This window comes from Strigops habroptila, assembly GCF_004027225.2.
Source record: "Strigops habroptila isolate Jane chromosome 13 unlocalized genomic scaffold, bStrHab1.2.pri S16, whole genome shotgun sequence".
NCBI classification, from domain to species: domain Eukaryota; kingdom Metazoa; phylum Chordata; class Aves; order Psittaciformes; family Psittacidae; genus Strigops; species Strigops habroptila.
The window spans coordinates 11,762,279-11,778,193 of NW_022651054.1; the positions used below are offsets into that span (position 1 = coordinate 11,762,279).

The 15,915-nt window shown below is 47.2% G+C and overlaps 1 protein-coding gene across 1 annotated transcript in view; it reads right to left on the minus strand.

The window, feature by feature from the left end:
• Positions 1–6,958: 6,958 nt before the first annotated feature.
• Positions 6,959–15,915, minus strand: part of LOC115601790 — a 75,080-nt gene continuing 66,123 nt past the window's right edge. Inside the window, exons 3-4 of the mRNA XM_030472196.1 lie at positions 14,097–14,244; positions 6,959–7,151 (exon numbers count right to left, since the gene is read on the minus strand). Coding sequence (XP_030328056.1) covers positions 7,063–7,151; positions 14,097–14,244 — 237 coding nt within the window. The 3' untranslated portion in view covers positions 6,959–7,062. The remainder of the gene's footprint in view (positions 7,152–14,096; positions 14,245–15,915) is intronic.

Consider the following 15,915-nt stretch of genomic DNA (forward strand, 5'->3'; position numbering starts at 1 on the left):
TACATCCTCATTATTTGAGGTAACACGTTAGGACAGTTTTAGGCTCCTTCTGATCATACACTTCTCATTGCAATAGAAGTGAAAATGAGGAAAGCTTAGGAGAAATCTGAGTGTGAGTTACAGGGAGTGTATTAGCATTTGGTGAGCTGGGCACAAGAATCGCTCGGGAAATTAAAAGGAGGATGATATTTTGAGGTGATAAAACATTAAAATATGAAACTTGCACTTGAGTCAGGGCCAGCCTCAATTCTTCCTTTTCAAGCTGTAGCTTATGAAAAGTTTGAGCCCATGCCAGTACCAAGTGAAGTCTTTGGGCTATTGAAAAAGGGAGAAGGGAGAGTGAATTAAATGGGTTAGAGATGAACAAAGCATGCTGCAAAGGCAGGAGTAAATAAAATATCCCAAATGCAGTGCAATACCAAACCACAGGAGGTGATTTTAGGCTGATTTTTCTGTTCTCTGTATGTGTGTCTGTGGTTCAGAGGTAAGGAACAGTCTATGCCTTTATACATGCAGCTGCTCCCCACACCTTGACCAGCTCTGCCCTCTCACATGCATGAATTATATAGTCCTGAATGCACAAAACAGGAGAAAAATGGGACCGTGGGAGCACCTGCACAGCGCGGTGCCTGGTCCTGTCCCGCGGTGCCGTGCGGATGTGCAGAGCCCAGCTGGCTGCTCGCTCCCGCTGCAGCACCAGCCCCTGCATGTTTGTGTGAACCCATTGAGCTCCACACGCCGCTGCCCTGGGTGGGAGGCTGCTTTATGGCTGGGTTTTTCTCATTCTCTTTGTGGCTGTTATTGAAATACGGATTCATTACATCCATTCAGTGCACAGAGACAATGAAGCCCAAAGAGGAAAGGCAGGAGAGCACCATTTAAGAAATAAATGCAGAGTTCTGACGCCTCTGTCTGCCTGAAAGAGATTTTTATGCAGTTTTCGGCATTTACAAATCCTTTGTGAAAAGGTCACCCTGTGCTCGGAGTCGCATTAACACAGGAGAATGGCCCAGGAAATGTCATGTCTCTTTATGCGGCTGTTTGCACAGAGCAGTGACGCAGCTTCAGCAGCAGCCAAGGCGGGTCCCAGTGCCATGGGGTGGGGAATGGGCCCGTCACTATGGGACAAGGGTGGTGATGGCCGGGGAGACCCGCACATGCATATGTGCATACACACACCCGCATATACACACACACATCGCTGTGCGTGCATCATTCCTGTGTGCGCAGCCTGGGCCAAGTCTGGAGTCAATTCTGGAAGAGACGGTGGCCTTCCAGTTTTGGCTCTGTGCTGACATCCCTGACCCCAGCCCTGAGACCCCCACAGCTCCGGTCCCTTCCCGCGCCCAGGTCAGTGGCTGTGCACCGGCTGCCGGAGGAAGCAATTCCCCTGTTATTAAGGGAATCTCATGATTATTTTTTGAATTCCAACTCATTTTTTAAACACTTGGGACCATCAGTGCCAAGGAGCAAATACTATGGGAAAGGCATCGATTCCTCCATGATTTATCTTCTTTTATGTTAAAGGATGGCCCTGGCTGCCCCCTTACCTGAGCAGAAGTGTCGGGCTCCTTTAGAAACAATATCCTGCTAATTGTACAGAGTCATTCTGCTGCATAACCCATCTTATTTCATAATGATGTGAGTGGTGCAGTGTAATGAATGCCTGCCTGGAGAAATTAAAGTAATCAATTGCTAAGGCCAACACATTTTAGAACAAGTGGAGAAAAAACTGTAGATAAGGGCTTTTAAGCCACAGGGTGGAAAATATGCGCATAATTCTTTGACCAGTTTTAAAATATGAACAAATGTAATTTCTTCATCAGCTATGGAAATAAAACTCCTGGCTCTGTGAGTGGGGAACATCCACCCTCTGCTGAAAACTGTCTATTGCAAGAATCCACAGAAGCCATTTCTAGCAGACATCCTGGCCCCAAAGCAGAGCTTAGATATTTTATATAGCTATAGCTATCTATCTCTCACACTTCCCTTAGATATTAAGCAAATCATCCTGCAGGAGGGAATGTTGCCACTTGCTCATTCATGAGGGTTAATTAATGTTTGCAAAACACTCAGAGATGAAAACGTGCTCCAGAAGCGCTCTGTGTTCACCGCAGCCATCGCACCGGGCACTGCGGTGGTTAAACAACTCCTGGAGCACCCAGAGCTCTGGGTGAGGGGCCTGTTCCAGCCCTGGAGCTTCAGCTCTTTCTAATGGGCACATGTGATGTTATTCTGTAAAATGAGTCTGTTGTAACCATGCTGGACAACTTGAACCCAGCAGACGCTGCAGTGAAGGCATGGGACATCTGTAAAAGACCATGCCATGGATAAAACAGGCAGTGCGTCATGTTTATCGCTTGTTACATCAAAATGAATTGCACCAATGAGCTGATGCTGAAAGCCAGCTGGATATGAGCGGGGAACTGCAGTTGTATGGGAATTCTTAAGCGTAATTCATAGCACTATCCCTGACCCACCACTCCCGCCTTCCTTTGGGGAATTTACAGAGTAGCCACACAAACATCAGGTTAATTCACTTCCAGAGGTACCACACAAACTTGCAGTCCCTGTCTCTCCTCCTACGCTGAGACATTTCACCACCCTTCTAGGCAAGCACAGGACTGCCTACAGTGCTTGAGAGGCAGGAATTGGTCAGGCTCTTCAGCCTTTCTTTTGTAAAACTCAATCCCAGCCCAAATTGTCATCTTAACCTAATCCAACCCAAGGGCAGCCATCCTCATATGAACCACCACCAACAGCTCCTGCCCCTCCCCAGTCCCACAAGCACCAAAACTTTCAGATCTGGTAACAAATAAAGTTTTTCAGCCCTTGGGTTCCTAAAAACAGTCTCCAGTCCCTGTGTGTAAAGCACAGCCACTCAGGTGCAGGTGGTCCGGCCCTGGCAGTATCACTCCCTCCAACCAGCCCCCCCCCCGAGTGTTCCTGTGCCCCTTACGTTCCCTGTTCTCACTTTCACAAAGTCACTTTGTCATTTACTCTTGGTGACAGGTCACCACGATCCAAGCACCAGGCTGCGGCAGTGATTTATTACTGCTGGACCTGTGCAGCTCTATAAAAAGAGCCATTTCTGCTTTTCTGGCTGGCACTGACAATTACAGATAGTTGGCCATTTTTCTTAGGAGCTTTAGCTTGCAGCTTTTTCATTCCCAGCAGCTCTAGCCGTTAACACAATGCAGGTGGGCTGCTAGGGCTGGAGAGAAAGCTGCTTTTCTTCACCCAATATGGCCTCAGCTGCTGAGGGCAGGGGGACATCTCAGCAGCAGCCGGCCCCTTTCCTGGCTATTCCTAAGCACTGCTCTAAGTAATTTGTGTTCTGCTTGCCCATGTACAGGTAGGAAGGACACAAGAGCTTTGGACACTGCACTTGGATGACTTTGTCCATGTCCCTCAAATAAGAAGCCAACAGGCAGCTGCAGGTTGGGCTTATGGCAATAAGCTCTGGGGACTATTGCTCTTACCCATAGCGGTTGTGAAAGCCCAGGCCATGCTGCCAGCACCCACCCTTGAGCTGCATGACACGGCAGACAGCACAGCAAGAAACACAACATACGTGCTTCTCCTCTGGGAAATCACCAAGAAAAGGTTCCTCACCTGCAATTTAACTTTATATTTCAATCTTTCATCTACACTTTTAGTTATGCTCATGGCCAGCTCAAAACCCAGAAATAGCTGAACTTTTCAGACATAATATATTCACAAAGCAGAGATTAGAGGTTTAGGGATTCATTCTCAATTCTCCTTGATTTGATATGAGGAAAGAACTTGAAAGAAAAAAGAAAAGACCTTTTCAAACCCCTTCACTTGTTAAGACACATTGAGGGAGCTTCAGCCTTGTCTGTTCCTGAGGACTTGGAAGTATTTATAGTTACTTCAGATTTAGTCTCAGCACACCACTTGCTAACCCTTGATCCACCCTGCCTGGCTGCGGTGGCTGCATCCACACGTATGAGCAGCTGTGGTGTTCCCACAGGAGCTGCAGCTGATACAAGTTCAACATTCAAAGGGGGATTGTTTTGCTTTAGGAGCCTCAACTCCGTAAGAGAAGATAAACAAACAAAGCCAGGAGATGGACCGGGAAGGAGAAAGCACCGCAGTTACTACCAAGAACATTTTGCCTTCCTCAGACCAGCCTGGGTTGCTCACCTGCACAGAGGAGCTGCCCCAGGCCTGCCCCTCACATCCTTCCTGCAGCAAGAGCATCGGTCACGCCGCACAGGACTCTCCTCGTGGTTTGCCTCTGTGTGTCTCATTCTACCTTTAATATGTTTTGGCAGGACCAAGGTATTTATTTTAGCAAAGTAGTGAAAACAGTTGTGAGCACGTTATCAACCCGTGCAACTCCTGTCAAGCCACTGCTTTTTTTAATGCAGTGGCTTGGGCTGGCCTGGCTTGGCTCTAAGCACACACAATCAATCAAGATCAAACTTTACACTGTATAAATTTCCTCAATCACGCGCACAGTGCAATGTTTTGCCAGCCCTAACATGTCATAGGCTCACAACTGGCTTGTTTCGCTTTCCTGAATCCATTACATTTTCATTTTACTCTTCTCTTCATAGGAGTCAACTGGACATGTCAGAGCTCGCAGTGGGTTTTGATGAAGCACAACATCAGCAAGTGGTTTACAAGACATACACCTCTGCCTGCAGAAACCCCCACTAGTCACTGCTCCTTTCATGTTTGATTTCCTGTGGGACTTAAGACTCCCATTGTTCTGTCCCACCTTGTGACCTGAACATTGATTTCCCATTAGGATATAGATCTAGTCTGAATGCTCATCACAAAACACACAATCTTGCTTAGTTACTCATGCATTGCTGCTTATAAGCAGACCAAATTCTGCAAAGTCACTGGCAGGACGACTCTGGCAGCCAGCTCCACGGCCAGCACCACACCAATAAAAGGTTTTATGGGAACACAACTGTATTACAGGCTGAAATACCACCAGGTCAGGATTGAAGATCTGCATCTGATTCTATGACCAGGTACATTTTCTTTTCACTCGAGCTTTACAGCCTACATACTACATTGCTTCTCAAATCTGTTTTTAATTGAAGTTGGTTTTGTGCAGCTACATGTGTGCTACTTGATAAATGTGAATCATAGCAAATGCCCTTAAGCCAACTCTTTAAAAGTAGAGAGCAAGTTTTATAAATGTGCTTCATAAACAGCAATATTTTCTAATTTCATAGCCCAACAAGAACAAATCACCAGCTTCTTCCAGAGATAGATTAGTTCCCTGTAGACAATAAATTGATCCTAAGAGATTTCCATCTATTTTCAGGACTCGCTATGCACAGCTATTACCATTCGATTATTATGCTTCATTAAATAACCTAAAACCTATATATTGCATGTTAGTAGTTAAAAAAGGGTTCAGCCGCCTTATTTATGACAGGTAATGGAGTGTTTGCTCGGAGAAATCTGGCAGAGCAGGCATGCGGCTGCATAGCATCACTACCACCCTGTGCTGCTGGTCACTCCGAGGGGACGTTGCCACTGTCCGTGTCCCTGGGTAGCCAGGGCCCATCCTCGCTGCAGGGACAGCCAGTGTCTGCAGGTGACACCACACCGCTGACATTGCAGCCACCCACCACGGCTGCTGACTCCGGTGGGTCTTGGGGTGACACTGAACTTCACCGGGGAACATGAGGCTCTGTGTAAACTTCACAGAATGGTGAAGCCAGGACTGACCCTCAGCCCGTGTCAGCAGCACAGCTCAGCCATGTCACCCTGCGCTGGCTCCCAGTCGGACACAGAGGCGATGGGAATGTTTGTTTTCCCCCAGCCCTTCCCTGGTGCATCTTATCACTGTCCTGCTGCTCCATGGGAAGAGTCTTTGGCACCACCTGCGATGCTCAAGGTTTTACCTGAAATCACCAAGAAAAACAGAGAGAGACAAGCAGCAAATCCACAACTTGTGAATCCGAGTCCAGAGCGCAGCTGAAGGTCACCCCACACCTCTGTTTCGGGGTTATTAGTTTTCATATTTGCATAGTCCTTCAGGAGCATTACAGGTGATGAGCAATGACAGCTCATGTATAGGTGTCTGTGTACACACATGCATATATACACCCTTACATCTGAACACTATGCCAAAGAAATTATGTTTCACATCATTTGTAGCGTCATCTTTGATTAATCTGCATCTCTTTCCTTGTTATGGCTCATCCCCATTTCAAGGGTGTCCTTCAACGAGGACACTGGGAGAGGGATGAGAAGTGAAAACCAGCAAGGAATCATCTAGAGGTGGAGTCTAGGAAAGCCAGTCAGACAGTCTGACCCCTGGCTGAACACCCCCATCCCCACGTCGCTTCTTGAGGGAATTAGCTTTCCCCAGAACTGATTCATTGCACCCCCATGGCCATAGATTCCCTCTTACATCTCATTAATCAAAGAATAAAGGAGTGAATGCGTATGTCTGAGAATAACAATGAGGTGTTTGACAGCTAAATGGAGCCACAATATGCAGAAATACAAACATCCACGTGCAATTTATCCGCCTGCTCCTGCCCCACTCCTCTCAGTGCGCTGTGTCTGGGTGACTCCACAGCTGAAGGTTAAGTGAGTCCTTTATCGTCTGGAGTTCAGGCACCAGCACCGAAGTGGCAATAAAACAGTGGCAGGGGAAGGTCCCTGGCATCGCGGCAGTGAGTGACCCCTCTGATGGATTACTGAGGATACCCTCTGCCATCGGGGTGTAAATCACAGCCACAACCTGCTACGATATCGTCATTAAAATAGTCTGAAACCATCATAAACAGGACTCATCTGGGGAGATATTTCATTTTAAGGTTTGGTGACAAGGTCAGCAGCACTTAAATGCATCCTTCAGCTAGAAGCTGGCCTTTCTGCACATCCTATTTTAAGACCCACATAATGCCAACCTCCGTATCCTGCTAATGCGCCCTTGAGACTGGCTGGATTCGTGTCTCACCTTGAAACCTCACCTTGTGATACAGCTGGTATGTTGCGGAGCTCTTTGGCAATCTCTGATCCTGCGCCAAAGCCAAGCAGATTTCCTTTCTGTAGAACATCCTATACTGGATCACCACCTGGAAATCTCTCAGCAGGATACAGCTGACCTGGGCATCGCTCTTTGAAATCTACAGGCCCACTGGCAGTTCCTGTAGCACATTAGAAGTGTACTTATTTTAAAACAAGGTCAGTCAGTGTGCTATACCCACCTAGTGTGGGAATGGAAGATCAACATACATAAAGCTGCTCATCTTCCCGTAAGACACCCCTCAACTGCAACCTCTGAAAACCCGGCACCACCAACGACTGACCAGGAGATCTCACTTTGTTAGAAAAGGTTTTCCACACCAAACAGATCACACCACAAAGACGTAGTCCAAGATACAAGATAGCCAAAAAAGTCAAAGAGAGACAGCACTTGCTGTTAAATGTCAGCACAGAGACCCCAGCTGGGGCTGGCCCTGGAAAAGCACTTTGCAGCAGCTCACCTTGATTCTTCTAGCACATGTGTAAATAAGAATAATTATACATAGAATTATATGACTCAGGCTCATTAAATATCAAAGGGAAAACCCAGAACAACACACATCATCTCCCAGGATTGCCGAAAGTCATTTAAACTCAGCTGCCCCTCAGCAGCAGTTACCAGCTTCTAATCAAACCCAACTCCAAGTATTCTGCTGAAGTGGAGCCAGTAACAGAATCCCAGTGATGTCTTTTGTCAAAAACCACATGAGTGAATAGGCTGGATCCTGTTACAAATATGCCTTTTGCTGGCTCACAGGAACCTCATTTTCTAAGAAAGATGCACATCCACAGTGAACTGAAATGGAATTGGCTTGTGCCATGTCTCTTTTTTCCCCATACGTATCTTTGCAATATATGAAATAAACCTACACCAACAGGAGACCCTCCAAGAGGACAGGCTGAAAACAACACCCTTCACTGAAAAATCTGTCTCTTCTTGGTCACAAAAGCCTTTTGCAATTAACATTTTCATCAGAAATGGAACATTCTTTCCAGCTCTGCAGATGGTGAAAAGATTAAAGTGTCTTCACTTGGTGGCCTCGGTGGTTGCTCAGAACACAAGCACTTGCCTTTCAGCTCATTGGAGGCCAGAGTGTGTGATTGTTCAACACGGAAACAGCTTGTTCTGTGCCTAATACAAAATTAAACATTATGAAATTCACCGAGTGATCTATTTTGTCCCATGAGAGATGAGCTTCAGAAACCCAGAGACAGAAAAACACTCATCTTTCATTATCATGCCAGTTTTTAAACAGTTGGGAACTCCTGCTGCTTCTCTCATATGAGTAGACTTGATGAAAACAATGTTCTACCTCTGCCTCCCCCCAAAAGCATATTCCCTTTTCTCATGGAAATACTCCATTTTGATTAGATTTCCTCTTTATTACCATCCTCCTTTTATTTTATTTTTTAACTTTTTCTGGCACATCTTTTGTTGCTATCACACTTTTGCCTCCCTACAAGTCTGTTTTTCATTTTCCTCAACTGCCAAGAGCAACAACATCTCATGCGCAAATGTTGGGGCAAGGAGGGATGAGGAAAGAAGAAAGAGACAGGAAAAGAATAAAAAGAGAGAAAAGATTGGAAATCCTCTGATAAAGAGCACACAAGTCACTTTCATGAAAACACAAACTTTTCCCGTTTCACTGGGCACTGTGCTTAAGCCCCTGGTCCTTTCGCCTCCCAGACTGTGCCCAAGTGTAAGAGGGAGTTAATCCCTTGCTGCTCTTCAAAGCCCCTGCTCTACCTTAAGAGCTTTATTACAGAGAACAGAACAAGCAGAAACAAGACATTTCTGATTTCTAAGCCACCCTCAAACTACTTTTACTTGCAGCTTTTCTGTGCCTTACTGAGAAAGTAGTGTGAAGTACTAGTACTAGTAGTGGGTGAAGCCAGTGGTTCCCCAGGACCAAGACCATTGCGGTACCAGAGGCCAATGCGAAGGGAGACTGGTTTCCGCCTTTCACTGCCACATTTCAATGCTTGCATTTGCATTTACAATCCAATGAAAAATTTATGGCTGTTAAACTTATCCTGGATGTCATAATTAAACACAAACAATCATTTCCAAATAACTGTTTACCATATTGCATATTCAGTTGTGCAATTAATCTCAATGACTCTTTCTCCTTGTAAATAAATACAGGCGGTGACGCCTGCTGCCATAATGCACTTGTAACTGCACCAGCACAAGATGAAGAGTCAATCTGACAGCTCAAGAGTGCGCCGTTACCTGCTTAATAAATAGATTCAAACCCTGTCATTTTCAAACAGATGCCGCCTTCTCCTGCTAACTATTTGTTCTGGGGAAACCTCCGAGAGAGATTTATAGGCCAAGGACTGTTTAAACATTAATCTTAATGCAGAGAAAGAGGGAATTGGCAGCTCTCAGAGCTCTGCCAAGGGATCCGAGATCCAAGGGGGATGCGTGTGAGCCGATCCCAGACCTGCACCAGCGATGGCTCCAAGGCCAGCACCAGCACAGCAGTGTGTGGGGACCGGGCTGCAGGAGCATCCGCAGTGGCACTGGTGGGGACCCCTCACCTGGCGCCTACTCCAATGACGAGCAGGCGAGAGATGTGCTGGGAGAGCTCCAGCCAGAGCAGCGGGAAGAGGCTTTGGCCCGATGAGGATAAACCCTGCAAGCAGACCCGTCCCCGGGCATCCCTGTCCTCATCAACCTGGGTGGGCTGCTGCTGGCAGAGCCGGGTCGTGTGAGGAGCAGCTTCACACCAGTGCAAAGGGGGTCAGGGTGCTGCCGGGGGCCAGGCGCATGCACCAGCAGCCTGGAAGCAGCGGATCATTGGGATTCAGCAGCAGCCTGTTTCCTCTCAGGCATAAAAAATGAAATAGCGATCTGCTGATGGGTGTTGATCAGGAGATGGCTTCACATGAAGAAGCATTTGTCCTGAAAACAAGGTGAATAAAAGACTTGATGGAGTTCAGCGATGCAACACAAATAACAGTGTCCCTTCGTATTACCAACACCACACACCACGCTCTCTCCGGATCCCTGTTCTCTTGAATACTCCACTAGGAAGCTTTTGTAAATAGGATGTCTCGCTTAATGTCCTCTCCCAAGCATCATATTAATCACTCTTTAAGAATGCATGGTCTCAGGGAATAAGGACTGCACTGGGTGTGAAGAAGACATCACTCCTAATTTTAGCTCTGCACTGACTTTCTACCAGCCAGTGCCATGCACCCATGGCTGGAGCCAAGGCTCTAGCACCTCTCTGCTGCAGATGTCGGTGGAGATGCCACCTGGGAGGGCAGTTGCCAGGCATGCAGGGGAGCCAGCATCACCAGCAGCTCTGGCAGCATCAGTTCTGCACAGCTTCACCCTGGAGTGCTGCAGGCCAGGGGCCACAAGTAGCTGGAAGGGCAGAAGGGGATGGATGGGACTTGTCATGGGGTCCTGAGCTCTGCAGCCTCTGCAAGTGGGTATAAGAGTTCTCAATAGCTCAAGAGACTGCTAATTGGCTATGAAGGATTCCTTCTCTAGATTGTGGGTTCATATTGTCTCCATGTTGGTGCTAGGGACTGGAAGCTATTTCCACCCAGAGACCTATGCCAAGTAACGCTGAATGGTGGTCCCAGGCTGGGTCCCAGCAGACTGGCTCCAGCATCTCCAGTTGCTGCTTATGCAGAGGAGGAAATGGCTGAGGTGCAGCTGCAGAAGAATGACCCATCCATCCCCTGCGAGCCCTGCAGCGGGGTCACATGTGTCCCTGCAGCAGGCAAGGGGGAGGAAGCAGCAGCATTGTGTGTACCCCTCTCTTGCAGCAGCCAGAGCATTTCAGCTCTCCATGCTGTCAGCTCGCCAGCCTTCGGAAGCACCAAATTCCCCAATGAAATCAAATTCTTTGGAAGTATTTAATTTTGCATGTGTTAATCTTTGTGCTGGCACCCTCAGCCCTGCATCTGCAGTTGTTTATGCTCAGGGTGTTTACCCAATCTTTGCTGTGAACGCGTTTTCACAGGTCAAAAGCAAAGCTTGAAAATCACCAGAAATATTTGGATCCTGAGGATTTTCAGCTCTGCAGTAAACACAATGAGGGGAAAAATGGCCTGAGAGAAACAGAAGTTGCCGTGAAAGACCTCCTGCTCCAGGACCCTTCCTTCCTGCAGGAGAGCTGCCCGTTACAGGGCACGTACCGAGGGGTCACTGAGCAGAACTTCCAGCTGGGATCCGTGCCATTCCTGGGCAGCAGGTTACACACAAGATGGAAAGCTGCAGGAAAGGAAAAGGCTCATGGAAGGCACAGAAACCCCCCTCCCTGGATCGCACAGACCTAATGTGCTCTCACTGGGGACTCAAAATTGTGTCAAACAAATGCAACTTACTGACTCTTCCCTGTCTTGCAGTCCCTAACAGAGTTGTTTTCATTATCTGGGAAGCCCCTGGTGAAGTGTTAGCATCTTAAGTAACCCTTGTAAGTGGAACCAAATTAGGGAAGCGAGCAGACAGCACAGGCACAGAAAACAGATTTCATTTTCTATGTATCAGTTCCTATTAGTTTCAAAGCTAGGTCTCTATTACACCCACTGTTTGTCCACGGTCAGAGTGCATTCAGCAAATTGAAATTGAAATGTGTCTGCTGATGAGACTGATGCTGTTATTAGGTTTAACTATCAATCACCAGCTGAGTGAAGCACAATGCAATTCATTAGCTATCAGCCTTACAGACATTTCACCGAGTCCTGTAAGCAAACCAGAGGCACAGCTCTCTGCAATGATAATTTGGTTTACAAACTGCTCACGGGGAGCGCCTCCAGCCTGCATACAAGTTGTGTCCTGCTCCTCCACACTCTTGTGCAGAACCCCTTCATCCTCCTGACTCCTTCCCAGCATCTGCAATGTACCCTTGGGTAAACTGCAGAGGCTGCACCTGCCGTCCCCTTGTCCTGACAGTAACAGAGAACAAAATTTACCTTCTGCCTGCTAATGAACACCATCTTCCCTTGCTACCACGTAAACAAGGAGACCTGCCTCTCCCGCTGCATTAATGTGACTTGTGAAAGCTAACTTGCAGGGCTGGAAGTGTTTTCCAGAGTAAGGCGATGTTCCAGTTATCAGTGAATTGCTAGCACTTGGAAGACCACTGCATATTAATTCAAAGCAAGCGAATGTTCATTGAATTACCCAGAAGAGTAAATAGCTCTTTGTGGGGTGTGTAAATAATCCCAGGGTATCTGGGAAATTGGGAACAGAGATTTTAAAAACCAATTTGCCTAGGCAGGGTAAGAATTTAAAAGGAAATGAATAAAAGAAGGGATTGTTAACGAAATAGGTATTTTGGTTATGGATGATGTTATTTGGTTATTCTGGTTGTCGTTATTTTGGTGACTGGTATTATTTTGGTTGTTACTATTTGGTTATTTTGGTGTTACTATTCGGTTATTTTGATTGTTACTATTTGATTGTTACTATTTGGTGTTTTGGTTGTTACAGTTTGGTGATTTTGGTTGGTATTATTTGGTGACGGTGGTGGTTGTTATCAGTGATGTTGGTTGTCATGAGCTGGGTCAGGTACCTGTGGGTCAGAACAGGCACCGTGGGAAGCCCCCTCTGCTGCACAGTGACCCCATTTCAGGTGGTACAGGACAGACCGCCCCCCACAGGCCCTGCTCAGCCCCAGCTCTGCCTCACTGCCTGCAGTGAACACTGAGGTGAAGCGGGAGGTGGGTCACACGTCGCTGTTCTGCCCCACAAAGATGAACCTTTAGTCCCCTCCAGCTCGGTGGCCGTCGGGTCCCTGCTGCTGAACTGAGGGTTAATAAATGCATGTGGCTTGAGGGGTTTTTCCACATTTTTTCTCCCTTTTCTTTAATTCAGCTCCCCCCATCACTGAGCTAATACACTAATGGACACTTACCATTACCTAACTTCCGACCTAATGGGCACAGCAAATAAGTGAAAGGCTCATAAAACCAAATTTACTGAGCATCATTCCTTTTGCTGTCCATTAACTGAAACTATTTATTAGGTTAAACAGATCTAGGGTATGGAGCTATATTCATCTTGTATTAATGCTGTCACACAACACTTTAGGAGCCCAGAGGCTCCAGCCATTGCAGGGAAGAGGGAGGGTTGCTCTGGGGTCTGGCATCACCAGCACTGCACTAGGTGCAGGTGTCCCACACCCCCTCGGCCCCAGCCCCATTGTTCCCCCACATTGGCCCCCTTGGGACCATGGAGTGTGTGATAAATATAACCTTGGTCTCCACTCTAAACACCCTGTGTCCCCTTCTTCTCTAGTACTTCTCCAGTGAATAACCTCCCGCAGCTCACTCCTTCCTTCAGCTCACCACCCGGGACCTGTCTGAGGGACCCTTGTGCTGATGCTGCTGAGCACAGGGGGAATGTGCCAGCAGCAATCTGCCCTGCACACACAGAGCTGCAGAGGTAGCTGTATATCTCTCTCCAGATCTATCGATCCATCTACAGCAGGCTCTGGTATAATGTGTGATGAAAATGTGCTGAAAGACATCAGCACTAATGATGCCTTCTGTTTTCTATCAAAAGATAAGTTTATGTTCTGGCATGCAGTTCTTTGTAGAAATATAAAGAGCACTTCAATTTAATCAGCTTTCTGAATAGCAAAGAACAATCTGCTGCCCTTAACAGGTAATATCCTCTGCCATCAAGGCTGCCTTTAGGATTTCAGTGTGTCCCATAAAGAACAGTTTTACTGGATTATCAATGAAGAGAACGGCTGCACAAAAGATGGGCTGACTGTGATTTTTTTCTCCAAGTCTGGCAAACTGCTTTCACCGAGGCAATCACTTACACGAAGCTCATGTGCCTTTGCTAAATGCCTAAAGAAATGTTGGAGCTTCGTCCGCACAGGGGGCTGGGACCGGCTGCACCCTCACCCCTCCACTGGCCTTGTGAGCTCGGCAGGCCCGAGGCAGGGTATGATGGTCTCCCCTCTTCTCTGCCCCAGGGTCCCAAGAAGCTGCCCTCACTGCTCATCCTGGAGCTCACAACTGGAGGGCCCTGAGTGGGAAAATGATTTGTGCCATGGGCACACCTGGCTGGTGCTGGAAGGCAGAGCACTCACCGCACCCGTGTTTTCCAGAGCAGGAGCAGTGCCCTGACCAGCCCCAGCGCCACGACCTGAGTGGGTCTCTCCTCCTCACAAGGCACTCTCTGTCGCCCATCCGAGCACAGTGCGATGGAGCCCCAGTCATCCGACAGCCGCAATATTCCTGGGAACAGAAAAGTGCTGTTAACATTAATGACAGCGTCTGGTTCGTAAATACCCAAAACAGAGATAAATTGGATGAACTTTGAAAACTTTCATATATATATTTTAAGAGATCTTGCTTGCTAAGCTACTTTTTTTCTTTTCCAAACTCCCAGGGCCCTACTAAAGTCAGTCAATACACCATTACAGTCATTTGGGGAACAGTAAAACTTTGAAAAATAGCATTTGCACCATGGATTTATAGAAACCATTTGAACTACAGTAAGTCTTGAAGATAACTCTGAAACATATTTTGATTTCTCAATAATTTCTTGAGAATCATTAAAAGAAATGAAAACTCTGCACCCTGGACAGGCACAGGCTGGGAAAACACTGCGAGGAGGGAAAAAGAGATTGTCTGTATCTTCGGAATATCAATATTTAGGAAAGTATGGAAGGAGCGTTCCAAAACCACTGGCTTGCTCAGCAGTAGAGGGGCAGCTGGAGCTCTCCCATTTCTATTTCCATAGTGCTCCCCACTGACCAAGACACCCGCACACCTGGATGGAGACTGGGCTCTGTAACGGGACATCAGGGTTGTGTTGATCTCAGTGCCCAGGAGCAGGGTTGTTCCAATGGGGAATGGACTGTAGGGTCCCTCCCCTCTCCCTTCTCTCACCAATCAGCCTGTTTGTTTCCTGAAACAATACTGAGAGCACCAGCTCTCATGGCATCTGAGTAATGACATTTCAGGCTTAAAAACAGTGCTGTGCCCACAGTTCGTGATGAATCAAATAGATTCTTTAATGCCTCCTGACCTACTTCTCAGGCCCTTTATAGCATCTGCTTAAGATAAAACGCTTGGTGGGGATTAAAGCATGTGTGGCAAATGGCCAAAGGTCAGGAAAGGCCACACTGGAGCCACAAACTAAGAAAACGGCTCTTGGCAATCTCAACGTCGTATTTTACCTCCAGGACAAGAACAAAAACTTTTTAAAACTGGGAATTATCTCACACACCAGCGGGAAGAGCTGGAACCTCCCACTGAAGAGTGGTGGCCTTCAGAGCAGAAGCCAGGCTCTAAGCGTACCTTCCTTCCTGTAAGTCAACAAGACAGCACCAACAGAAATTAGGAACTATTTTTGCTCTTAAATCACTTGGTCTCCTTCAGTATTTATGCTGTAACCAGTAAGGGCTGTGCCTGGCTTGGATTAGCACTCGCCAGGATGGTCAGCTTTGTGATGTAATTGTAAAGAAGCGAGCCTTGGTCTCCCACTTGTCTTTGCACCAGGGACTAATAAATTTCAGCTGAAAGAATTGCCTTAAAGTATATTCACCTGGGTAAATCACTGCTTACTGTTAAATTGCCATGAATTTACACCATTTACCTATTCTTCACATCTTCCCCTTATTTATGATCTCTGTTGCCATTTAGATCTCTGTATCCTAAGAGTGCTTCAGGAACAAACTGACACCAAGGCTGGTACCACACCAATGTGATGGCTGCCATGACCGCCCTGCTCAGAGGAGCTGCCTGGGTGACGCCTGAACCCTGGCACCAGCCACACCATTCCCAGCCATTCCCAGCCATTCCCAGCTGAGCGCATGAGCTCCAGCAGCTGCCTCAATTTTGGTGTGGATTGCGGGTACCACTGTGCTGCAACCTGTTCCTGGGGTTAGTGACAGTTGAGTA